At 41.7% G+C, this 27,856-nt stretch overlaps 1 protein-coding gene across 4 annotated transcripts in view; it reads right to left on the bottom strand.

The window, feature by feature from the left end:
* Positions 1-24,889, bottom strand: part of LOC139554923 (glucocorticoid-induced transcript 1 protein-like) — a 49,978-nt gene extending 25,089 nt beyond the window's left edge. Inside the window, exons 1-2 of one of the 4 annotated variants that reach the window (XM_071368205.1) lie at positions 23,898-24,889; positions 6,805-6,956 (exon numbers count right to left, since the gene is read on the bottom strand). In XM_071368205.1, coding sequence (XP_071224306.1) covers positions 6,805-6,956; positions 23,898-24,297 — 552 coding nt within the window. In that variant the 5' untranslated portion in view covers positions 24,298-24,889. Of the gene's footprint in view, positions 1-6,804; positions 6,960-23,897 lie in introns of all 4 variants that reach the window. The other 3 variants (XM_071368202.1, XM_071368201.1, XM_071368204.1) reach the window with 3 other exon arrangements.
* Between the last annotated feature and the right edge of the window lie 2,967 nt (positions 24,890-27,856).

Raw genomic sequence — 27,856 nt, 5'->3', positions numbered from 1 at the left:
ATGAGTGGAGGTCGTTTGACCGCTGACCCATTACGGATACAGGCAATAAGGCAGTGATCGCTGAGATCTTGGTTGAAAACAGCAGATGTGTATTTAGAGGGCAAGTTGGTTAGGATGATATCTATGAGGGTGCCCGTGTTTACGGCTTTGGGGTGGTACCTGGTAGGTTCCTTGATAATTTGTGTAAGATTGAGGGCATCAAGCATCAAGAACGTATTGTAATGTTTTTTTTAAATGTATAACTGCCTCAATTTTGCTGGACCCCAGGAAGAGTAGCTGCTGCCTTGACAGCAGTTAAATGGGGAACCATAATAAATACAAATAATGGGATGTCATCTCCGACTCTAACTGGCACTGGCTGCGGTGGTGTCATAACCCTGCTAGCTCGCTCTCACTGAGACTGGCTACTGCACTCAGTGGTGTAAAGTCCTTAAGTAAAACGACTTTAAAGTACTACTTCAGTAGTTGTTGGGGCTATCAGTACTTCACTATTTATATTTTTGACCATTTATATTTTACTACAATCCTTAAATCAATCATTTACTTTTTACTCCATACATTTTCCCCGACACCCAAAAGTACTTGTTATGTTTAGAATGCTTAGAAGGACAGGAAAATGGTCCAATTCACACGCTTATAAACATATGTGTTTAGCGGACTTCATTTGTAAATGAAGAGTGTTGGAGTGTGCCCCTGGCTTTCCATAAATTCAATAAATAAGAAAATGGGGCCATCTGGTTTGCTTAATATAAGGAATTTAAAATGATTTGTACTTTTACTTCTGATAATTAAGTATATCTCATACCAAATACTTTTAGACTGTTATTTAAGTAGTATTTTACTGTGTGACTTTCACTCATTTTATTTTACTCAAGTATGACAATTGGGTACTTTTTCCACCACTGACTGCACTAGACCCAGAGCAGAAAGGATCAACTAAAGGCCAAATCTACCCCTTTAATGACCAGTTTGAGGGATCCAGAATATTGGGCTGACACTGTACAATCATGTTCAACGCAGAAAGCAGAATGTCCATTAAAAGGCCTTTTCGTCCAGTTGGGAAGTAGGTTTAACCTAGGTCAGAGGAACTGGCCCAGTACACTACCTAGCCTGCACAATCAATCTTCCACACACTTCTACTTATTGCTCTCGGTATAATCTTAGTGCTATGTGTTTGGGCATGTCTGTCATAACCTGGAAGGATGGGGTGGGTGATGCAGGTCACATCACTATACAGAATAGGACCAGGAAGAAGAAGGGGAGGAGGAAAAAAATTCCAGTTCACAGACCCAATGGCTGAGAATTACAGAATAGAACGAGGAAAGGGTGAGGAGGGGAAGAAGGAGAAAGAAAAGCAGGAGGAGGAGAAAGACATGGAGGAGGAAGGGAAAATTCCAGCCGCAGCTGGACTGGCAGCAACATGGCTCTGTACAAACAGTTGACTTCATCTGACAAGCAGAAGCCATGTGTCACTCAGACAGACAGGAGCTCACATGTTCTCCACAATGACACCTTTGTGCTTCCATGACACCTAGGGCCTACTTGGTCAATACAAAAAAAGCCAGGCATTTAATACTGGTTAATCTATAGCAAGGCTAGACAGGCCCGCAGATGCGTAGGTGGTAAACGTCAAAGTGACTGGCGGAAACAGGGTGTGTAGACCTGTGAAAGAGGACAACAGAGGCTAACTCATATCTGTGTGGGTAAGTGAATCAGTGACTGAGTAGTGTACAATCTGGATTGCCACCAGTAACTTGAAAGAGCCCACTTCCCTCTGGTGATGCAGCGCAGTACACAGCCACTTCATTTGATCAAATTTGTTGCTGAGAATTCTCCGGCCAGCTAACAGCCTAACCACAGATCAAGAAACATTATGGTCTAAATGTTCAAATCCTGTTGATGCAGGATTATTTTGCTGTGACAATATACGTAAAATTAAGATCGTACATCTGTAGCACCTGTCCTTCACCTCAGCATACTAGTTCAAAACAAGCATGCTTTGCAGATCAGCAAACCAGAGGTAACCAGAGCTATCAATAAACCAGAGCTAACCAGAGCTATCAATAAACCAGAGCTAAATCAGAGCTAGCAATAAACCAGAGCTATCAATAAACCAGAGCTAAATCAGAGCTATCAATAAACCAGAGCTATCAATTAACCAGAGCTAACAAACCAGAGCTATCAATAAACCAGAGCTAAATCAGAGCTATCAATAAACCAGAGCTATCAATAAACCAGAGCTAAATCAGAGCTATCAATAAACCAGAGCTATCAATAAACCAGAGCTAAATCAGAGCTATCAATAAACCAGAGCTATCAATAAACCAGAGCTAAATCAGAGCTATCAATAAACCAGAGCTATCAATAAACCAGAGCTAATCAATTAACCAGAGCTAACAAACCAGAGCTATCAATAAACCAGAGCTAATCAGAGCTATCAATTAACCAGAGCTATCAATAAACCAGAGCTATCAATAAACCAGAGCTATCAATAAACCAGAGCTATCAATAAACCAGAGCTATCAATAAACCAGAGCTAACCAGAGCTATCAATAAACCAGAGCTAACAATAAACCAGAGCAGTCAATGAACCAGAGCAGTCAATAAACCAGAGCTATCAATAAACCAGAGCTAATCAGAGCTATCAATAAACCAGAGCTATCAATAAACCAGAGCTATCAATAAACCAGAGCTAACCAGAGCTATCACTAAACCAGAGCAATCACTAAACCAGAGCAATCACTAAACCAGAGCAATCACTAAACCAGAGCAATCAATAAACCAGAGCTATCAATAAACTAGAGCTAATCAGAGCTATCAATAAACCAGAGCAATCAATAAACCACAGCTATCAATAAACCAGAGCTAACCAGAGCTATCAGTAAACCAGAGCTATCAATAAACTAGAGCTATTTATAAACTAGAGCTAACAAAAAACTAGAGCTAATCAGAGCTATCAATAAACAAGAGCTATCAATAAACCAGAACTATCAATAAACCAGAGCTATCAATAAACCAGAGCTATCAATAAACCAGAGCTAACCAGAGCCATCAATAAACCAGAGCTATCAATAAACAAGAGCTAACCAGAGCTATCAATAAACCAGAGCTAATCAGAGCTATCAATAACAAACCAGAGCTAACAAACCAGAGCTATCAATAAACCAGAGCTATCAATAAACCAGAGCTATCAATAAACAAGAGCTAACCAGAGCTATGAATAAATCAGAGCTATCAATAAACAAGGCTAACCAGAGCTATCAATAAACCAGAGCTATCAATAAACCAGAGCTATCAATAAACCAGAGCTATCAATAAACCAGAGCTATCAATAAACCAGAGCTAAACCAGAGCTATCAATAAACTAGAGCTAACAATAAACCAGAGCTAACCAGAGCTATCAATAAACCACAGCTATCAATAAACCAGAGCTATCAATAAACCAGAACTAACCAGAGCTATCAATAAACCAGAGCTATCAATAAACCAGAGCTAACCAGAGTTATCAATAAACCAGAGCTAACATTAAACCGGAGCTAACAATAAAGAGCTAACCAGAGCTAACAATAAACCAGAGCTAACCAGAGCTATCAATAAATCAGAGCTATCAATAAACCAGAGCTAACCAGAGCTATCAATAAACCAGAGCTAACCAGAGCTATCAATAATCTAGAGCTAACAATAAACCAGAGCTATCAATAAACCAGAGCTAAAAATAAACCAGAGCTAACCAGAGCTATCAATAAACCAGAGTTAACCAGAGCTATCAATAAACCAGAGCTAACCAGAGCAATCAATAAACCAGAGCTATCAATAAACCAGAGCTAACCAGAGCAATCAATAAACCAGAGCTATCAATAAACCAGAGCTAAACCAGAGCTATCAATAAACTAGAGCTAACAATAAACCAGAGCTACCCAGAGCTATCAATAAACCAGAGCTAATCAGAGCTATCAATAAACCAGAGCTATCAATAAACCAGAGTTATTAATAAACCAGAGCTATCAATAAACCAGAGCTATCAATAGACCAGAGCTAACAATAAACCAGAGCTAACAATAAAGAGCTAACCAGAGCTAACAATAAACCAGAGCTAACCAGAGCAATCAATAAATCAGAGCAAACAATAAACCAGAGCTATCAATAAACCAGAGCTAACCAGAGCTATCAATAAACTAGAGCTAACCAGAGCTATCAATAAACTAGAGCTAACAATAAACCAGAGCTATCAATAAACCAGAGCTAACAATAAACCAGAGCTAACCAGAGCTAACAATAAACCAGAGCTATCAATAAACCAGAGTTAACCAGAGCTATCAATAAACCAGAGCAATCAATAAACCAGAGCTAACCAGAGCTATCAATAAACCAGAGCTATTAATAAACCAGAGCTATCAATGAACCAGAGCTAATCAGAGCTATCAATAAACCAGAGCTATCAATAAACCAGAGCTATCAATAAACCAGAGCTAACCAGAACAATCAATAAACCAGAGCTATCAATAAACCAGAGCTAAACCAGAGCTATCAATAAACTAGAGCTAACAATAAACCAGAGCTAACCAGAGCTATCAATAAACCAGAGCTAATCAGAGCTATCAATAAACCAGAGCTATCAATAAACCAGAGCTATCAATGAACCAGAGCTATCAATAGACCAGAGCTATCAATAGACCAGAGCTATCAATAGACCAGAGCTAACAATAAACCAGAGCTAACCAGAGCTATCAATAAATCAGAGCTAACAATAAACCAGATCTATCAATAAACCAGAGCTAACCAGAGCTATCAATAAACTAGAGCTAACAATAAACCAGAGCTATCAATAAACCAGAGCTAACCAGAGCTAACAATAAACCAGAGCTATCAATAAACCAGAGCTATCAATAAACCAGAGCTATCAATAAACCAGAGTTAACCAGAGCTATCAATAAACCAGAACAATCAATAAACCAGAGCTAACCAGAGCTATCAATAAACCAGAGCTATTAATAAACCAGAGCTATCAATGACCCAGAGCTAAATCAGAGCTATCAATAAACCAGAGCTATCAATAAACCAGAGCTAACCAGAGCAATCAATAAACCAGAGCTATCAATAAACCAGAGCTAAACCAGAGCTATCAATAAACTAGAGCTAACAATAAACCAGAGCTAATCAGAGCTATCAATAAACCAGAGCTATGAATAAACCAGAGCTATCAATAAACCAGAGCTATCAATAAACCAGAGCTACCAATAAACCAGAGCTACCAATAAACCAGAGCTAACCAGAGCTATCAATAAACCAGAGCTAAACCAGAGCTATCAATAAACCAGAGCTAACCAGAGCTATCAATAAACCAGAGCTATTAATAAACCAGAGCTAACCAGAGCTTACAATAAACCAGAGCTAACCACAGATATCAATAAACCAGAGCTAATCAGAGCTATCGATAAACCAGAGCTAACCAGAGCTATCAATAAACCAGAGCTAATCAGAGCTATCAATAAAGAGTTATCAATAAACCAGAGCTAACCAGAGCTATCAATAAACCAGAGCTAACCAGAGCTATCAATAAACCAGAGCTAATAATAAACCAGAGCTATCAATAAACCAGAGCTAACCAGAGCTATCAATAAACCAGAGCTATCAATAAACTAGCGCTAACCAGACCTATCAATAAACCAGAGCTATCAATAAACCAGTGCTAACCAGAGCTATCAATAAACCAGAGCTATTAATAAACCAGAGCTAACCAGAGCTTACAATAAACCAGAGCTAACCACAGCTATCAATAAACCAGAGCTATCGATAAACCAGAGCTATCAAAACCAGAGCTAAACCAGAGCTAACCAGAGCTATCAATAAACCAGAGCTAATCAGAGCTATCAATAAACCAGAGCTATCAATAAACCAGAGCTAACCAGAGCTATCAATAAACCAGAGCTATCAATAAACCAGAGCTAACCAGAGCTATTAATAAACCAGAGCTATCAATAAACCAGCGCTAATCAGAGCTATCAATAAACCAGAGCTATCAATAAACCAGCGCTAATCAGAGCTATCAATAAACCAGTGCTAACCAGAGCTATCAATAAACCAGAGCTATTAATAAACCAGAGCTAACCAGAGCTTACAATAAACCAGAGCTAACCACAGCTATCAATAAACCAGAGCTATCAATAAACCAGAGCTAATCAGAGCTATCAATAAACCAGAGCTAATAATAAACCAGAGCTATCAATAAACCAGCGCTAACCAGACCTATCAATAAACCTGAGCTAACCAGAGCTATCGATAAACCAGAGCTATCAATAAACCAGAGCTAACCAGAGCTATCAATAAACCAGAGCTATCAATAAACCAGAGCTATCAATAAACCAGCGCTAACCAGACCTATCAATAAACCTGAGCTAACCAGAGCTATCAATAAACCAGCGCTAACCAGACCTATCAATAAACCTGAGCTAACCAGAGCTATCAATAAACCAGAGCTAATCAGAGCTATCAATAAACCAGCGCTAATCAGAGCTATCAATAAACCAGCGCTAACCAGAGCCATCTATACATCTAGTTTCTTCTAGCTGGAATATCATCAGTTCTTTCTTGTTGAATAAATGCCACTTGCATTCATCTCTGTCGGAGGACCGAACAAAGCGTGACACATGAAGGGTAGGGGGACAGGAAGTGAGGAGGCCCCTACCTGAGTGGATTTCTCTTTAATGCACAAAGCATAGTGTACATTCATTCATTCATTAATCTCAGCAGGGGGGACCCAATAAAACATGAAACATAGGGGACAGGAAGTGAAGGGGCACCTACCTGAGTCGATTTATCTTTCATGCATGAGGGGTAGTGCACATGGTGGTCGCGAGTCCACTGGCCAGTGAGGTAGGGGCCGGTGATGGTACCCAGGGAGGAAGTCCGCCGGATGGCTCCTGAGTTACGCACCTGCTGCTGGGGTTTGGACCACTCTACTGGAGTGGGAGGGGGGAGACACATTTTAATTGAGGAGGCTCTCAAAAGGCAATGCCTGACCTAGTCCAATACTTTGTGTTTATAATCTATTAACAACTGATCAGATTACTATGCCAATCCACCTTCACATTCTGTACAGTCAGAAGCAATCCCCACAATCTCTGTTCTAGAGGCAATATGTGAGGATGCAGACTGAGACAACGTCATGGTGTTGTTTTCAGAGACTGCAGGTTGACTTGGTTACCCTTGGAGCAGCCGAGAGCAGCCCAGCCTGTGCTCCCTCACGGTGAGGCAAAACCTGATAAAAATACCTCACACATACCCGAGGATCTGGGTCAAGGGTTGTGTGCTTGTTCTAGCAACACTCTCTGGTGTGTGTGTTCGCATAAGATAGAAACAACAATATTTACACCCTCCTAACCCTGTGGCCTTGTATGGGGCTAGAATTTTAAAAAGCAAAAGGCTTCAACTCACAAGGTGCTAGCTAATATATAAGGCATTTAGCAAAGTTGACCAAACAGGCCAGGTTTCTAAGAACAACATTCCAGTATGAAATGAATCAGACTTGTGCTGTGTACCGTAACACCTCTGATTTATGGAGGACTTGATCTATGCTGAAGTCCCTCAGAACTGGGAACTATTGAGTAAATGTTGATCTTTTTTTCCTGTGCTACAAAACCTCAATGTATGGCTATGATCGCAGGATTTGAGTGAAGCATTTGACATTTTTCAAAAGACTCAAGGACACCAGTGGTGTCCTCAAGTGTACTAGGTGGACTTAGGGCAGCGGGCTCCCTTACCCTGCGGTGACTGACAAGCCCTGTAGGCCTTAGTGGGATCAAAGCCCACTGACAAAGGTACTGGGCAGGGTCACCTGGGGCAAATCCACTGGATTACAGGTAAACACTACTACATTCTGAGAGAGGTAATAATAAGGCCGTGGCTGTGATCTGACACACTGTCAAGCAGCAGTTTGCCGACCTGACACAGCTGAGGTCTGAAGAAGAACAGGAAGTAAGAAAGAGGAAATAATATGCTGAGGTCTTTTTGAAAGATGCTGCTTGTGTTTCATCTCAGAAAGCTAAATCAGCATGTCTGGCTTCAAGTCTTTTTCAGACTAAACACAAAAAGCACTGGGAAGCTTTAGAATTGTTGCATTTTAACACTAGGGCTGCAAAATGTATCTAATTCACATTCAAAAATCACAATTTTGACGTGTAATATCCATTTCGCAAGAGACCCATATCACATGCAAAATTTTGAAACTCAGTTTTTATGATACCCAAATCTTACAATACCATAGTAGTTTCATATAATACGACCAAATTTCTCAGATCTAAAATAACCAGCTGACGCCTCTTATAAAATGTTTCTAAAGTCAGTTGTTTATACATTGTTAAAAAATGTAAGCAACAGCAACTATCTCTTGTACAGTGCATTCGGAAAGTATTCAGACCTTTTGTTACGTTACAGTCTTATCCTAAAATGGACTAAATAGTTTCCCCCTCAATCTACACACAATACCCCATAATGACAAAGCAAAAACAGGTTTATGGAAAAATAAAAAACCTGAAATAGCACATTTACATAAGTATTCAGACCCTTTACTCAGTACTTTGTTGAAGCACCTTTGGCAGCGATTACACACTCCCTTGAGTCTTTTTAGGTATGACGCTACAAGCTTGACACACCTGTATTTGGGGAGTTTCTCCCATTCTTCTCTGCAGATACTCTCAAGCTCTGTCCGGTTGGATGGGGAGCATCGCTGCACAGCAATTTTCAGTTCTCTCCAGAGATGTTCGATCGGGTTCAAGTCCGGGCTCTGGCTGGGCCACTCAAGGACATTCAGAGATTTGTCCCAAAGCCACTCCTGCGTTGTCTTGGCTGTGTGCTTAGGGGTGTTGTCCTGTTGGAAGATGAACCTTCGCCACAGTCTAAGGTCCTGAGCAGGTTTTCATCAAAGGATCTCTCTGTACTTTTCTCCATTCATCTTTCCCTCGATCTTGACTAGTCTCCCAGTCCCTGCCTCTGAACTTCCCCACAGCATGATGATTCCACCATAGAGATGCCAGGTTTCCTCCAGACGTGATGCTTGGCATTCAGGCCAAAGAGTTCAATTTCAGTTTCATCAGACCAGAGAATCTTGTTTCTCATGGTCAGAGTCCTTTAGGTGCCTTTTGGCAAACTCCAAGTAGGCTGTCATGTGCCTTTTACTGAGGAGTGGCTTCCTTTTGGCCACTCTACCATAAAGGCCTGATTGGTGGAGTGCTGCAAAGACGGTTGTCCTTCTGGAAGGTTCTCCCATCTCCACAGAGGAACTCTGGAGCTCTGTCAGAGTGACCATCGAGTTCTTGGTCACCTCCCTGACCAAGGCCCTTATCCCCCGATTGCTCAGTTTGGCCGGGTGGCCAGCTCTACGAAGAGTCTTGGTGGATCCAAACTTCTTCAATTTAAGAATGATGGAGGCCACTGTGTTCTTGGTTTTCACTCTGACATCCACTGTCAACTGTGGGACCTTATACAGACAGGTGTGTGCCTTTCCAAATCATGTCCAATCAATAGAATTTACCACAGGTGGATCAATGGATGATCAATGGAAACAGGATGCACCTGAGCAAAATGTTGAGGCTTATAGCAAAAGGTCTGAATACTTATGTAAATAAGATTTGTTTTTCATTTTTTATAAATTTGCAAAAACAATGTTGCTTTGTCATTATGGGGTATTGTGTGTAGATTGATGAGGGGGAAAAATGTATTAAATCCATTTTAGAATAAGGCTGTAACGTAAAAAAATGTGGAGATCGGAAAGTATTCAGACCCCTTCCCTAATGCACTGTATGTGCCGGTCCAATAATGTCCACTTCACTTTTATGCACATATCACGTGGCAGCTGTAATCAGCCAGCTGTATCCCCTACCAGCTATCGCTCACCTGCTTCTCATCTGCTACTCAAATCAAAGTTTATTTGTCACATGCACCGAATACAACAGGTAACCTTGTAGTGAAATGCTTACTTACAGGCTCTAACCAACAGTGCAATTTCCCCCCCCAAAAAAATATTAGGTGAACAATAAGTAAGTAAAATAAAAAAGGAAAAGGACAGTGAAAAATAACAGTCAAGGCTATGGACAGTAGAGGCTATATACAGGCACCGGTTAGTTGGGCTGATTGAGGTAGTATGTACATGTAGGTATGGTTAAAGTGACTATGCATATATGATAAACAGAGAGTAGCAGTAGCATAAAAGAAGGGTTTGCAGGACACAATGCAGATAGCCCGGGTAGCCAAAGTGCGGGACACCGGTTGGTCGGGCTAATTGAGGTAGTATGTACATGAATGTATAGTTAAAGTGACTATGCATATATGATAAACAGAGAGTAGCAGCAGCGTAAAAGAGGGGTTGGGGGAGAGAGGGGAGGGCACACAATGCAAATAGTCCTGGTAGCCATTTGATTACTTGTTCAGGAGTCTTATGGATTGGGGGTAAAAACTGTTGAGAAGCCTTTTGGTCCTTGACTTGGTGCTCCGGTACCGCTTGTCATGCGGTAGTAGAGAAAACAGTCTATGACTAGGGTAGCTGAAGTCTTTGACAATTTTTAGGGCCTTCCTCTGACACCGCCTGGTATAGAGGTCCTGGATGGCAAGAAGCTTAGCCCCAGTGATGTACTGAGGCGTACGCACTACCCTCTGTAGTGCCTTGCGGTCAGAGCCTGAGCAGTTGCCGTACCAGGCAGTGATGCAACCAGCCAGGATACTCTTCCTGCACATCTATTCCTCCATCCCTCACCTGCTTCTCTCCTTCCACTCCTCCTGCACATCTATTCCTCCACTCACCTGCTTCTCTCCTTCTACTGCACATCTATTTCTCCATCACTCACCTGCTTCTCTCTTTCCACTCCTCCTGTACACCTATCCCTCCATCACTCACCTGCTTCTCTCCTTCCACTCCTCATGCACATCTATTCCTATATCAGTTTTTAAATCAGAATTGAACCGTGATGGCACGTGGGGATGTAGTCCCTGATGAGTCTTCTGTTACATTTTGTACATTGGAGCAGAGTGAGCAAAGTTTGATGCATTGTGTATTTCCTCACTGGTATACGAGCACAGGGCAGTCTGAGTAGGCTTTGCAAGTTTGCTGTCACTCATCAGTGCCAGAGAGGAAAAACAGCTTTGCAACAGGATTGTTTACAGCAAAGAAAACAACTTGTCTAGCTCAAAACGATTTAAAAAAATGACTCATATGACCAGAGATACCTTTTTTCTTCCATTTGATATAAATTCACAAACCATGTCACGAGTTGTTTTAAATTAATCCCGGGCCACTAGTTATTGGTTTGATAACAAACAACGTTGTTCAGTCATCTTACCTAGCTAGCTAACAACCTGGTAACTTGACAGTAGGTCTAGGCAAATTTCATTGGCCCAGGAAGAAAGGAAAAGGGTCTGCTACTCATGAGATGTGCATCAAAGGGTAGGATTCATATAGGCATAATGTAGGCCGAAACTATACCAAACATGAATTTATTTCTGGTGCTCCTTAAATTTTGTTTGGTGCCTAACGTTTTTAAAGTTGGGAGCCGTGTGTTTGTGGGAGAGAGAGAGAGTATGGTGTGTGTGTTTATGAGAGGGAGGGAGAGAGAATCTGTGAGGAATGGTGGTAGAGTGTGTGTGTGTGCACGCGCTTACTGAAGAGTAAAGAATGTTTCATGCAGTGTTTTCCCCTTACTGCCACAATGAGATACAGATCATTCTGCATGTACAGCATATTCCTCCCTCCCATTCCATCCAGATCACAGGTAGGCCTTTGCAAATAGGAGCAAATCAGCCATTCTATGCAGTATCTATTATGCAGTGTAAAGTTAAATTCAATATGTGTTGTATTGAGTATATATTGAGTATATATTGAGTGTAAATATCAGTGACAGGTTGTTTTGTGTAGCACATGCGCATAACATTTAGAAAACAGGAACAAGCGTCGGTGGGACAAGGCAAACAGGACGTCAGGCCACTCAGAATTCTGGTATCGCGATACTACTTGGTATCGTGATACTTGACCTGGTAACATTAGAAAAATGTTGGTATCGTGACAACACTAGTTCAAAGGGTTCTCCTATGTGGACAGCCGGTTCTAGATAGAGAATAAGGGTGCTAAGAGTGTAGGCCTTCCTCACACCAGCTCTACAGCCCCAGGCTGTGTCTGTAACGGTTAGCCTAGTTACACTGTGACACATAGGAGATTATTGCTCATGATGAGGCTAGGTGGAACAGGTCTGGGCTCAAAACGGATCGAGTGTTCCACCGAGATGTGCAGGCTTCTCCTAGGGCTGAGGAACCAAAGCGATGTTCAGTGTTTCCTAAGGGACCCTATAATCTTTGGCTACATGAAATCTTTATTCATGTAGCCAACATATTCATGCTTCGCTTATTCCTCTTTGATTTAGAAGATATGGTTGCACAAACAACATGTTGATTTAGGCCTCCACTAGCACTGGTATCAGGCTGTATTAGCTAGCTATGTTTTCTCTGACTCAGTACATTTATTAGCTAGTTAGCTAATTAGATATTAGCATTAGTGGCTAATACGATTTAACTTAACTTGCTAAGAAAATACAAACTAGCTGTTTGCAGATGTAAGAAACACAAACTAATCTTGTAATTATAGAACGCTTGTGTATTTATATTAAGATCAAAGTGGAAATAACATCGTTGTCATCAACATTGTTGCATGTGCTGCACTGACCATGCAGACTGAACGAAAGTGTCTTGTGGTCAAGCAACAACAAATACTCCTTGAGTGACAGAGGGTGGGACTAGATCTGTGTGGAAAGCGGCATGGAGAGAGAGAGAGCGGAGAGGGATGACTCAAGTAGTGGAGTAAACTATACAAATGGACGTTACACATGGCAGATCATATTTAACAAACCGTTATAGAAGGAAAAGTAAAAACCCAAACCGGTTCGTGCATCAATTCCGGTATAGTAAAATACGGTATACCACCCAGCCCTGTCACAATAACTCGTCCATGGCATTTTAATTTGTTGTCATGTCAAACACAGCATTCAAAGGTATTTATTATTATTATTATTAAATATATATTCTAACTATAGAAAATACATTATATTTCCATAAGTTCACCCAAGTGTTTTGATCTAAATCGCAATTGCAGCATTTGGTTAAAAATAAGGCCTAGTATTTTTGCCCATATCGTGGCAGTGTGGAAATTATCTCAAATGAGTGCAGGAAATGCAGAAATTGATGCAAATTCAGGAAATTATTTTATTTTAGGTTAAAGTTGAATTGAACAGTATAAAACAATCAGAAAGGAGAAAGACCCATTTAAATCATATATATATATATATATATATATATATATATATATATATATATATATATATATATATATATATATATATATATATATATATGTGTGTGTTGCCACCCTAGGATCACGCACTACTCATAAAGCAAATGTAGAACTTTTATTAATCAAAAACATTTTTTTTATTTTTTTAAATACCATATTGTGATATTTTGTCCATATCGCCCAGCCCTACTAGCAGGCCCACAACATTAGGTCTACTGGACAGGCCTCTTCTACTCCTATAGGCCTACAGCATTAGGTGTCTGCCTCCTGGCACAGACACATTTCCCTCAGTTTTTCCCCCACGTTCCTGAGACCAGATGAGAGTGAGATGAGCATGACTCTGCCAGGAGCTGTCACGGAGCAGTCCACTGGCACCATCACAGCACATTGCTTGCATGTGTCTTTGTGTGTCTGTGTGTATAAACATGAGTTTGTATGTGCCTCCTCATGCCTAGGCCTTTGTGTTACGTAGGCATTCAATGACAAACAAACTGCACCAACAACCTTAGGAGAGTTCTTTCAGTCCAGCTCAGAACAAGGTTTGACCTTTTCCAAAAAGTGACATGGTATAGGGAAAACGCTATACAGAACTAAGACATGTTACCAGAAAGAGCCTAGAGAGCTGAAAACATCTGTCAGATACATGTTGTCTAAAACACGTCCTGTATTTTGTCATAGTTGGCTATACAAGCATTAATATCAACATTAGGGAACGAGAAAATCAAACAGCAGTTTGATAATATCTGATACAACGATGTGTAAATCCCTAACACACAAGGGGGGGGGGGGGGGGGGGGAGGACTGTAAAGGAATGGATATATATGCAAATGTTCTTCAAAGCTAGGCAGTGTGACACACTGTCATGCGGAAGGTTAGAAAACCAATGGCACTAGTCAGATAAAGACTAAACATATAAACTGAGCTCTTCAGGGGATCTTATCAAAATAAAGCCAACGGTTACGGTCAGGTTTCACAAGGTTTGGCCTAGAAGTAGAGAATTTAATGAAGGAAAGAGAGCCAACCAGACTGAACGCTGCTCTCACAATAGAAATGTAGTCAAATCTGTTTGGTTCCCATGCTAGGCCAACCTGCAGTCAGTTTTCAAAATAATAGTTAAACAGTGCTGGAAAATGTAGAACACGATACTATATAAAATAGGCCTACTATAAGTAATGATTTAAAATAAAATACAGTGCTAATCAGGGCTTACAACTAAATGAAGCCATGACAGTTACAAAGACTGTTCTAAGCCCAACACACTTTCTCCCCAGGCCATAGGCGAACACAAATTGCCATACCATAGCCTTTGACACACACATAAATGCACAGTGCAACCTTCCAGTTAACCCTAAGCTGCTGAACAATGGTGAGGCATGGACCAACTATGAATCAAATACACACTAAATGATTTAGATGAAGGTGATCGATGGCACTTACCAGGGGAACAAACAGAGAAAGGAACGGTGTTAACTGACAGAGAAACTCTCCCACATCACACCAGAACAATGTTTGACAGAACGCCTTACATATGGAACACCTATCCTAACAGGAACATGTCACAGGTTTAGGCCTAGGTTACAGAAACAACAGCTAAACCATGCAACAACCATCAGTCTCAGGTCATTTAATAACCCTAATATGGTTATGGCCTCCATTTCTATAGCATATTGACTACAGTATGACCATTCACAGGTTCACATTATGTGACCACTAACATAATAATGTGACTAAAACAACAACTAACCTAAACATTGAATGACTCAATGAAACTGGCCAAGATTACTTCTGAAATAAAGCTTTGATGATACTTGGAAATGATTGCCGATCTCTGGCCTATACATACAAACAAACTATAAAATCAGTGGCTCTGGATAAGAAGCTAAACTCAGCTAAACTACTATTTTGGAAACAGAACTTCCTGCCTCTACATTGAGAGCTCCCATCATCATGCCATCAAAAAATACAAAATACGAAAAACACATATTCCCAACTTTGGAACAATGCCCTGTGTGCATATGCTTTCCGTAAATTTCAATGATTTCCAGCCAGACCAAAAATTCTAAATGTAAACAATGGAAAGAATAAGTTGAAATAGCCTAACATTTGGGTCTGGTCGCAGATAAGTTCCAAGATGGCTTAGCAGTTCAGACGTCATTTCTGTTTCGTATTGTCGTGTCCTGTATATATATATATTTACACCTTTCTTCGCATATCTTTTATATATTTTATTATCCAAGAACTCAACTACAAAAGCTTTCCTGCAAAAGCTTTCCTGCAACCCGCTTCACCAATTACAAAAAAGTATTATTTACCTCAAATCTGAAAATCCACCGTGGAAGCTAGCCAGGGGCTAATTCAGAAGCTAGCCAGAAAGCTAACCAGAAGCTATCCGATAGCTAGCCAGAAGCTAATCTGTAGCTGCCCAGAAATTAGCCGGTCTGCTGGCTAGCGTTGGTGTTTCAGCTGCCCACGTTTTGTGGTCATCAGCTATTCCTTTAGCTCGATAATCTACCGGCACTTTTGTGCAACGCGACTCGGACCGGAGCATTCCGGGACTTTTTTTCTCTCAGTTTCCCCGGATTTCAGCCGCAGGCTCTGGACATTTGCAGCTAGCTAGCTGCAAACCGTGTGACTATTGGCTTACGTCGATCCCGGAGCAAACTCAAATCATTCCGGAGCTAGCCAGCTGAGGAGTTCCATCAGCCATTCCTGGGCTACAGTCACCTATCCGGACCCGTTTTTTTTTGTTTTGTTGTTGCTGCAGATACGGAGCACCACCGGGCCTTCACGACTGACTGCCGACGTTATCTGCCCGAGGGAGTTATCCAACTGGCACCTCCGTCCCGACGTTACCTGAACGCTCATCTGGGGCCCGCTAACCGTTAGCTGTCTTATCGGCTGCTATCTGAATAAGTATATCGGACAATTATTATTATTATTTATTTATTTATTATATTTTTTTCTTGGGTCACTATATCTATTTTGCCAATTTGGATTGATCCCCTCTACCACACGGAAGCCCACTAACCTACCGACGGAAACGCACGAGGTATCTACAAATAGACTTCCATACTATGCTATCTTGCTACCGATAGCCATCTACCCGGCCAGCTGTCTGGATCGCCGTGACCCCAACCAACCTCTACTCACTGGACCCTTATTGATCACTCGATTAAGCATGCCTCTCCTTAATGTAAATATGCCTTGTCCATTGCTGTTCTGGTTAGTGTTTATTGGCTTATTTCACTGTAGAGCCTCTAGCCCTGCTCACTATACCATATCCAACCTCACAGTTCCACCACCCACATATGCGATGACATCACCTGGTTTCAATGATGTTTCTAGAGACAATATCTCTCTCATCATCACTCAATACCTAGGTTTACCTCCACTGTATTCACATCCTACCATACCTTTGTCTGTACATTATTCCTTTAAGCTATTTTATCGCCCCCAGAAACTTCCTTTTACTCTCTGCTCTAGAAGTTCTAGACGACCAATTCTCATAGCTTTTAGCCGTACCCTTATCCTACTCCTCCTCTGTTCCTCTGGTGATGTAGAGGTGAATCCAGGCCCTGCAGTACCTAGCTCCACTCCTATTCCCCAGGTGCTCTCTTTTGATGACTTCTGTAACCGTAATAGCCTTGGCTTCATGCATGTTAACATTAGAAGCCTCCTCCCTAAGTTTGTTTTGTTCACTGCTCTAGCACACTCTGCCAACCCGGATGTTTTAGCCGTGTCTGAATCCTGGCTTAGAAAGACCACCAAAAATTCAGACATTTTCATCCCCAACTACAAGATTTTCAGACAAGATAGAACGGCCAAAGGGGGCGGTGTTGCAATCTATTGCAAAGATTGCCTGCAGAGTTCTGTTTTACTATCCAGGTCTGTTCCCAAACAATTTGAACTTCTACTTTTAAAAATCCACCTCTCTAAAAACAAGTCTCTCACCGTTGCCGCCTGCTATAGACCACCCTCTGCCCCCAGCTGTGCTCTGGACACTATATGTGAACTGATTGCCCCCCATCTATCTTCAGAGCTCGTGCTGCTAGGCGACCTAAATTTTAACATGCTTAACACCCCAGCCACCCTACAATCTAAGCTTGATGCCCTCAATCTCACACAAATTATCAATGAACCTACCAGGTACCACCCCAATTCCGTAAACACGGGTACCCTCATAGATATCATCCTAACAAACTTGCCCTCCAAATACACCTCTGCTGTTTTCAACCAAGATCTCAGCGATCACTGCCTCATTGCCTGCATCCGTAATGGGTCAGCGGTCAAACGACCTCCACTCATCACTGTCAAACGCTCCCTGAAACACTTCAGCGAGCAGGCCTTTCTAATCGACCTGGCCGAGGTATCCTGGAAGGATATTGATCTCATCCCGTCAGTAGAGGATGCCTGGACATTTTTTTTAAATGCCTTCCTCACCATCTTGAATAAGCATGCCCCATTCAAGAAATTTAGAACCAGGAACAGATATAGCCCTTGGTTCTCTCCTGACCTGACTGCCCTTAACCAACAGAAAAACATCCTATGGCGTTCTGCATTAGCATCGAACAGCCCCCGTGATATGCAACTTTTCAGGGAAGCTAGAAACCAGTATACACAGGCAGTTAGAAAAGCCAAGGCTAGCTTTTTCAAGCAGAAATTTGCTTCCTGCAACACAAATTCAAAAAAGTTCTGGGACACTGTAAAGTCCATGGAGAATAAGAACACCTCCTCCCAGCTTCCAACTGCTCTGAAGATAGGAAACACTGTCACCACCGACAAATCCACTATAATTGATTATTTCAATAAGCATTTTTCTACGGCTGGCCATGCTTTCCACCTGGCTACCCCTACCCCGGACAACAGCACTGCCCTCCCCTCTGCTACTCGCCCAAGCCTTCCCCATTTCTCTTTCTCCCAAATACAGTCAGCTGATGTTCTAAAAGAGCTGCAAAATCTGGACCCTTACAAATCAGCCGGGCTAGATAATCTGGACCCTTTCTTTCTAAAACTATCTGCTGAAATTGTTGCCACCCCTATTACTAGCCTTTTCAACCTCTCTTTCGTGTCGTCTGAGATTCCCAAAGATTGGAAAGCAGCTGCGGTTATCCCCCTCTTCAAAGGGGGGGACACTCTTGACCCTAACAGCTACAGAACTATATCTATCCTACCCTGCCTTTCTAAGGTCTTCGAAAGCCAAGTCAACAAACAGATTACCGACCATTTCGAATCCCACCATACCTTCTCCGCTATGCAATCTGGTTTCAGAGCTGGTCATGGGTGCACCTCAGCCACGCTCAAGGTCATAAACGATATCTTAACCGCCATCGATAGGAAACAATACTGTGCAGCCGTATTCATTGACCTGGCCAAGGCTTTTGACTCTGTCAATCACCACATCCTCATCGGCAGACTCGACAGCCTTGGTTTCTCTAATGATTGCCTCGCCTGGTTCACCAACTATTTCTCTGATCGAGTTCAGTGTGTCAAATCGGAGGGTCTGTTGTCCGGGCCTCTGGCAGTCTCCATGGGGGTGCCACAGGGTTCAATTCTTGGACCGACTCTCTTCTCTGTATACATCAATGATGTCGCTCTTGCTGCTGGTGATTCTCTGATCCACCTCTACGCAGACGACACTATTCTGTATACTTCTGGCCCTTCTTTTGACACTGTGTTAACAACCCTCCAGGCGAGCTTCAATGCCATACAACTCTCCTTCCGTGGCCTCCAATTGCTCTTAAATACAAGTAAAACTAAATGCATGCTCTTCAACCGATCGCTGCCTGCACCTGCCCGCCTGTCCAACATCACTACTCTGGACGGCTCTGACTTAGAATATGTGGACAACTACAAATACCTACGTGTCTGGTTAGACTGTAAACTCTCCTTCCAGACTCACATCAAACATCTCCAATCCAAAGTTAAATCTAGAATTGGCTTCCTATTCCGCAACAAAGCATCCTTCACTCATGCTGCCAAACATACCCTTGTAAAACTGACCATCCTACCAATCCTCGACTTCGGTGATGTCATTTACAAAATAGCCTCCAAAACCCTACTCAATAAATTGGATGCAGTCTATCACAGTGCCATCCGTTTTGTCACCAAAGCCCCATATACTACCCACCACTGCGACCTGTACACTCTCGTTGGCTGGCCCTCGCTTCATACTCGTCGCCAAACCCACTGGTTCCAGGTCATCTACAAGACCCTGCTAGGTAAAGTCCCCCCTTATCTCAGCTCGCTGGTCACCATAGCAACACCTACCTGTAGCACGCGCTCCAGCAGGTTTATCTCTCTGGTCACCCCCAAAACCAATTCTTCCTTTGGCCGCCTCTCCTTCCAGTTCTCTGCTGCCAATGACTGGAACGAACTACAAAAATCTCTGAAACTGGAAACACTTATCTCCCTCACTAGCTTTAAGCACCAGCTGTCAGAGCAGCTCATAGATTACTGCACCTGTACATAGCCCATCTATAATTTAGCCCAAACAACTACCTCTTTACCTACTGTATTTATTTATTTATTTTGCTCCTTTGCACCCCATTATTTCTGTCTCTACTTTCCGCTTTCTTCCACTGCAAACCAACCATTCCAGTGTTTTTAGTTTTTATTTTACTTGCTGTGTTGTATTTACTTCGCCACCATGGCCTTTTTATATTTTTATTTATTTATACATATATTTGTTTGCCTTCACCTCCCTTATCTCACCTCACTTGCTCACATTGTATATAGACTTGTTTTTTTTTCACTGTATCATTGACTATATGTTTGTTTTACTCCATGTGTAACTATGTGTTGTTGTATGTGTCGAACTGCTTTGCTTTATCTTGGCCAGGTCGCAATTGTAAATGAGAACGTGTTCTCAATTTGCCTACCTGGTTAAATAAAGGTTAAAAAAAAAAAAAAAAAAAAAATACAAGCTTCTCTAGCCAAGATGTAAGCTTAGCCTTTGATGTAGAAACTAGGGGACACTTATTTGACAGTTGTGACAGAAAAGTATGGGATGATTCAAAATGAATAAATGTTGTAGATTAAATCACTCTCACTGTGTAGCCGAAAAGCGTTGAAAGATTTACGAAGGGGTTTAATAATATAACAATACATGCCACTTAGCAGACTCTGTTATCCAATGCCACCTGCAGTAGTGTGTGAATATATTTTGAGTGTGTGCAAGTGATCCCTGCAGGAATTTAACCCACGGTCTTTGTGTTGCCAGAGTTTGAATGCACAGCATTCACACAAGATACACAATCCCTCTCCATCTGCACAACTAACTCATTCATTCAACCCCTTACTATTTAAAGGCAACATGGACCCATATTGGAGTTTGGAAGAGAGACCGGTTGTGTTCACTGTTCAAGGTGATGAGGTCACCTATTAATCAGTCATAATAGCTCTCTCGTTAAGTGTGGCTGACAGTTCAGCACAGGGTCACACAAGGACTGTCACTAGCAGAACAGGCTCTTTGCATGACAGATCCCTATAGAGCTGTCCAAAAGTAGTGCACTAGGTGCAATTTTGGAAGCCTGTGGCTCTGGTCAAAAGTAGCGCACTAGCTTAATATAGGACGTAGCTCACAGATTTGCATTATGGATACTTTCATCAGGAAGTAGATGGTTGTTGTTGTGTTGTGTTCCCTTAATGCCAAGCCTATTACAGGAAGCTGCCTTGACTTTGTTTTACAGCTTCAGGAGAGCATAGGACTGGCTAATTAACTGATGCGTCACACACACACACACTTTTCAGCATAGTTTACAACCCTCTCTCTCTGAAGTTATACCTAGAGAGAGTTCACAAGAAATCCCTTGTAGTTAATGACTTCAAGTGTCAAAAGGAACATATATTAGATAACACCTACGTAAACATATTCACTGTCCCATTGTTCATAACTTGACATGAGGGGACATTTTCTATGGCACAGAACCCCCCCTACCTGAAGATAAAACGGTTCCATTTTCACCATTAAAGCCATTCATGCCAGAGTAACGTATTCTAAATCACTCCCAGCCTGCAGTCCTCTATAAGCCTGCTTTACAAGCAATATGCTTAAAGACCTGTAACCATAACGGCACAACTTTACAGCTTCACCACTTCTCGTCTCACGAATCCTCCTTTTGTACAACAAGGTATTGATTCTTCTATACATAATGTGATATGAGCCCAGATTCAATATGCTATGGAAATTCAAGCAGCAGATGTACTCTGCAGAACACCCCCACTCAAAATCAATGCCTCAACAGAACACCCCTGTAGCAATGAGAGTTAGGCTTGTCTCTACTCCAACAGAGAACTGACAGTGTCAGCCAACTTCAAACAGATGGTTTTAAACACTTTCCTGTTATTTCTGGTTCATATAAGCTAGATTTCAACTAAAGGTGATTTGTTAATAGGGCCTTTTGAGTCATGATGAATGAGAATGTTGTGGGACCATCACTCTACAGGGGTTCACCAAGTCTAAGGTTCTGAGAGATGACATCACCATCATCATGCTTAAAGTTGCATTATACAGTAATTGCTCCACCATTTCCTGGTTGGTAAACATCTAGTTTGCTTAATTTCCGTTTATGTAACAAAATAAGCTAGTATAGTGTAAGAAATCATTGTACCATCTAAAACAGCTGTGAAGTATATTTTCCATAAGCAAAAAATATGTTTGAAGCTGATGTACAAAACAGACACAAAAACAAAACGGGAAGAATAGAAATAACGCACATAGAACAGATCTACCGCTTCTTAGACTTGCTTTCAAGTAGAATGATAGTTCTTATAACTCACATTTCTATGTGAATTTGGTCAGTCGCCCAAAAAGTTACATATTGCCACTTTAAAAGGTAATGTGATGGAACGTCAGAATATGTCACCATGGCCTGAACATTTTCAGCAGCGACCAACCAGAGTGTGAGCAGGAAGGAATGAATAGCCTGTCTCCTAACAGACCTGCCTGTCACCCATTATCAAACAAACAACATTTATGCAGACTAGTGCAAGCTGCATAACCAACACACACAGGACCCAAGGCACTACCTCAATGCTAATGTAGGAACAGGATAGTGTTAATAGAGGAGTACTAATGACTGCATAGCACTTAGGGCTGCCAACAATCACTGCACAAGCGCAGCATTCTAACACAGAGGACATTAATATTATCAAATTACTATTTCATGTGGTTGTCACTTGTCATTATTTGGAGGAGACTAGAGCCTACATGTTTGACCTGACCTCGAATTCAAAATGACTACAGTACAGACGACAAACTGTTACATCTGAGAAATCTAGCCTTTAGAATATCATATGCTTTCTATGAGATTGTATGATAAGACGGCTCATTTTGGGGGGCTTTTCCATTCTGTGCGCTGCAATGCAGAATGGGATTCAACCCAAGTCATGGGGCCACCTGTCCAATGCCCTGCACCTAAAATGTGCAGAACATCTGAGGTCACCAGTGACTTCTCCATATTGCATCCATCATCTCTGGCTTGACACAGAGTAAGGCCAAAGGTCAAGGCTTTCTAGGGGGTCTGAGTCATGGTATCCCATTGTCAAAGCAGTAGTACTACCAGCAGACAGTACTACCCGACCTGCAGAATTTGCATTGCACACCTGGGTACTGTATTCTATTGGGGTCACCTATTTTGAAAGAGGGTGAATAGAGACAGCATATTGTGGACCTGGTACCTAGAGAAATGCATTGGAATACCCTGTCTCTACCTCTTCTAGAATCCATGCAATCATAAGTGCTGGGAAAGAATAGCACTCCAAAATAGCATTTCACCTCTTAGATGGATGTATTTATCTGTCAAATTTAGTACATTGTACTCTCCTGTAAGGTGTCAAATAACAATGCAGCTTTAGAAAAACTTATTTGCATCGAGCAGGAGCAGCACTTGCAATATAATTATCGTGTTAACGTCTCGAAATGCACTCGCTCCTGCTAGGCCTCAGTGTTGCCATAAGCGAAAGACCTTCCCTCAACTACGTAATTCTTTCCATTCCTTAGCGCCGGCAAACAAGCGTACATTTAACAAGATATCGAAATAAATGACTACGTCACACTAATCATGATTGGTATTTAGTTAATCATTTTAACATGTCCAATATGTGGTTGCCGTTGCCAGTATTCTAGAAATGTAACCCGTATTTAGCTTAACTGGCGCGCGCTGGCCTGGCGGTACAGTAACTGCATCATCACCATAATAATATAATAGCCACGGAGACATACATCGAAAGCCCTAAACAACAGTTAATATGCTTGTCTGCTTTCGAAGTATCCCTTTGATGCCATTTCATTATTTGAACATGACAACATTTGGCTACTGGGTCCATAATTATTCATACGAAATACGCAATAAATTACAGCATTTTCAGGGTTAGTAAGGTATGTTATTTACTATTTCTGGATTGGCTTATAAAACACACAATTTTGAGCAAAATAATGTTTGCGTGCTAGTGATGCTGATGCGTCTAGCAGAGACCCCCGATCTGACCCAATTAGCTTGCTAGTTATAGCAACATATTGCATATTTAGCTTTGGAAGCAATACATTATGGACAAGCGGGTACTACTGCACCTTTGAAAACAGGCGAGTTCGGACACTGCTCAGGTGAGCCCTTGCTGTCCAGCGGCGATCGTCTTTGCCTTGCGACCAGCCTGCCCTCCACCGAGCCGTTTCCAACCGGATTCACGAGCAGCAGCTGCGTCGGACTGCCAGGACTGTTGCAACCGGACGTCGATGTCGGTCCTGTATTGCTCGCGACTGTGAATGAAGAGGAGCAGGAGCGGGTTGGGCTGTGCTGACTTCCACGCAAGAGCTGGTACGGTACCGTGGCACGAATAGGCTGCAGCCGGATCGTGGTGGTGTTGCAGTTGCTGCAGCCGGCTGGAGAGATGGTTGGGGAGCCGTCACCGCTGCGCTTGACCCTCTTTTGCTGCTGCTGGGTTGAATTGGTTGCTGGTGATGCTGTCGACATGATGTTGATTGCCACAGTGCAACTCTTCCAGTTGAAAAACTTGCCAAAAATACAAAGTAGTCTTGAATAAAACTCAAGTTACCGGAAAGTATTTTCGTTGGCTTGCTCAAGTATATAAATGTGACATAACAAAGCAAGTTGGTAACTTTCTCCAAAAAGTTAGCTGGAACATTTGTTTTTGTAAAAGTCTAGTTGAGAGTAAACTGCTTAGCTACCTACATTTTTCGCACTTTTCTGCTACTTGTCATTTTTTAAGTGTTCGAACAAGTATGGATTCTCGAAAAACTCTCAATTAAACATCTTCATATTGAACAAAAACGACTTAAACCACGAACTTTACTTAAAAAAGCGCAATCACAACATAGCTAGCTAGTTTTGTCTCAATGTTGTCTGTTTTGCAACACGCAACCCCTTTCTTGTGTTCCTCCTCTGTCAAAACTACTGGTTGACGGATCAGGGCGTGGCAAAATCACTCACTGTAAAGCTCTGATTGGCCAATATAATACTGTAAGGTCGAGGTCATTGGCCAAATTCTAAGCATCCACCAATCGATTCATTGAAGTTTGCTGAAGATTCAACGTAGACTGCTCTCGAGATAGCGTAAAAAAATATGTATTTAACCTTTAACTAGGCAAGTCAGTTAAGAACAAATTCTTATTTACAATGACGGCCTACCCCGGATAAACCCTAACCACCCTTGGCCAATTGTGCGCGGCCCTATGGGACTCCTAATCACGGCCGGTTGTGGTACAGCCTGGAATCAAACCAGGGTCTGTAGTGACACCTCTAGCACTGAGATGCAGTACCTTAGACCGCCCTGAGTGGCGCAGAGTTAAATCTCAGAGAAATGGGTTGTGCAGAATATTCAGTAAAAAAGAAAGGTCATCTGGGTTTCTGTTGACAACTGCACTGTTACCCTAATGCCGAGTGAAAAACAACTGGGAACTCTGAAAAATATGAGGTCAAATCATGACGTCAGTGATCTTCAAGTCAGAAAGTCGGAGCTCTAGAAAGACGCAGAGTTCCCGAGTTGGAAGACCAATCAAATCGATTTTTCCCCACGCTGCTTTAGACCAGTCATCTTCATGGCATTGACAAGTTTGAGTATATTGAAACAACCACTGCACAGTTTAAATATTAAACTATTGTATCTAGATCCTTCCTAAAAATCCACATATTGCTGTTCAAACATATTTATTACAGATTTACAAAGTAGTAAACTTGCACCATATGTATTTTCCCTACCAACAAGATAAGAATCATTATAGTAGAGTGGCCAGTTTACATATTTTTTAATAGTCTGCTTTTGTACATTCAAACAAATATGATTATGTATAGCTGATTCACAATCAAATTCATATACAATGAAAACACAAAGAGGATACAGAAGCAAAATAAAAGGCATTGGACAAGGACTGAAAAGGAAGTAAAGCTGAAGACAGGATTCAGAATAAGGGGGTGTAAACTTGGCAGATATACCACAAGGTAAAATGGTTTGCTTTTAAAGTGGCATTCAAACTTCTTCAGAGGTAGGCACATTTTCAAAGAACACACAACTGCATGTTCAGAGGTTTACCGGATGTACTATTGCATGTAACATCCTCCATAACTCTTAATAACAATTTGAAGTTACAGTACTTGCCGTGTTGAGGAGTAGTGAAGTACTGTACATGTAGTTCAACTAGTGATTTAATAACATTTTTGCAGTAGCTTGGTGGTAATTGAACTAAATTCAAATCAAGGTAGTGTTTTCAGTAGCTAAGTACTTTTTTGCCATTTAGTGGTGTGGCTAACTACTGGAACTACATTCTACTACTCTTTTCCAGAAATAAAATATGGGTGAAATAGGCAATCATCTTTCTTTTTCAGCATCGGACCGTCCAAATTCTCACTTGAATTTTGTTGTTGTGATTAATCTGACTACAGAGTGATCTGTTCTTGCAAATTGTTGTCTATGGCATTTCAGATCTACGTATGATAAAGGACTTTGGAAGTAGTGAACTACTTTTCAAAGAAACTTTAGTTAAATATATAGTTTACGGGTAGCTTAACTTCTTCCAGTGTGAAGTAAACTATATTTTCAAAGTAGCTTCCCCAACACTGAGTACATGATATCAGGATAATGTGCAAATACTTGGCTGATGGTCAGGTACTAGCATTATGAAAACAGAAGCAGGTAAGTAGGGCAGATAGCATGTAAAACATATCCTCTAACCCAATATGACATATAGTGCATTCAGAAAGTATTCAGACCCCTTCACATTTACTTATGTTACAGCCTTATTCTAAAATGGATTAAATGCATTTTTTCCCTCATCAATCTACACACAATACCCCACCATGTCAAAGCGAAACAGGTTGAGACATTTTTGCTAATTTACAAAAACTTACAGAGAAATACCTTATTTACATAAGTATTCAGACCCTTTGCTATGAGATTTGAAATTGAGCTCTGGTGCATCCTGTTTCCTTTTATCATCCTTGAGCTGTTTCTACAACTTGATTGGAGTCCACCTGTGGTAAATTCAATTGATTGGACATGATTTGGAAAGGCACACACCTGTCTATATAGGGTCCCACAGTTGACAGTGCATGTCAGAGCGAAAACCAAGCCATGAGGTCGCAGGAACTGTCTGTAGAACTCCGAGACATTATTGTGTTGAGGCACAGATCTGGGGAAGGGTACCAAAAAATGTCTGCAGCATTGAAAATCCCCAAGAACAGTGGCCTCCATCATTCTTAAATGGAAGAAGTTTGGAATTAACCAAAAGACTCTTCCTAGAGCTGACCGCCCAGCCAAACTGAGCAATTGGGGGATAAGGGCCTTGGTCAGGGAGGTGACCAAGAACCCGATGGTCACTCTGACAGAGCTCCAGAATTCCTCTGTGGAGATGGGAGAACCTTCCAGAAGGACAACCATCTCTGCAGCACTCCACCAATCAGGTCTTTATAGTAGAGTGGCCAAAAGGAAGCCAATCCTCAGTAAAAAAGGCACATAACAGCCTACTTGGAGTTTGCCAAAAGCACCTAAAGGACTCTCAGACCATGAGAAACAAGATTCTCTGGTCTGATGAAACCAACTCTTTTGCCTGAATGCCAAGCGTCAAGTCTGTAAGAAACCTGGAACCATCTCTACAGTGAAGCATGGTGGTGGCAGCGTCATGCTGTGGGGATGTTTTTCAGCTGGAGGGACTGGGAGACTAGTTAGGATCGAGAGAAAGATGAACAGAGCAAAGTACAGAGATCCTTCATGCAAACCTGCCACAGAGTTCTCAGGACCTCAGACTGGGGCGAAGGTTCACATTCCAACAGGACAACGACCCTAAGCACTCAGCCAAGACAACGCAGGAGTGGCTTCGGGACAAGTCTTTGAATGTCCTTGAGTGGCCCAGCCAGAGCCCAGACTTGAACCTGATCGAGCATCTCAGGAGAGACCTGAAAATATCTGTGCAGTGATGCTCCCCATCCAACCTGACAGAGCTTGAGAGGATCTGCAGAGAATGGGAGAAACTCCCCAAATACAGGTGTGCCAAGCTTGTAGCGTCATAACCAAGAAGAT

Source organism: Salvelinus alpinus, chromosome 26 (genome assembly GCF_045679555.1).
Source record: "Salvelinus alpinus chromosome 26, SLU_Salpinus.1, whole genome shotgun sequence".
In the NCBI taxonomy this organism is placed as follows: domain Eukaryota; kingdom Metazoa; phylum Chordata; class Actinopteri; order Salmoniformes; family Salmonidae; genus Salvelinus; species Salvelinus alpinus.
The sequence above is the reverse complement of the archived record's forward strand: the minus strand, read 5'-3'. Positions and strand labels throughout refer to the sequence as shown.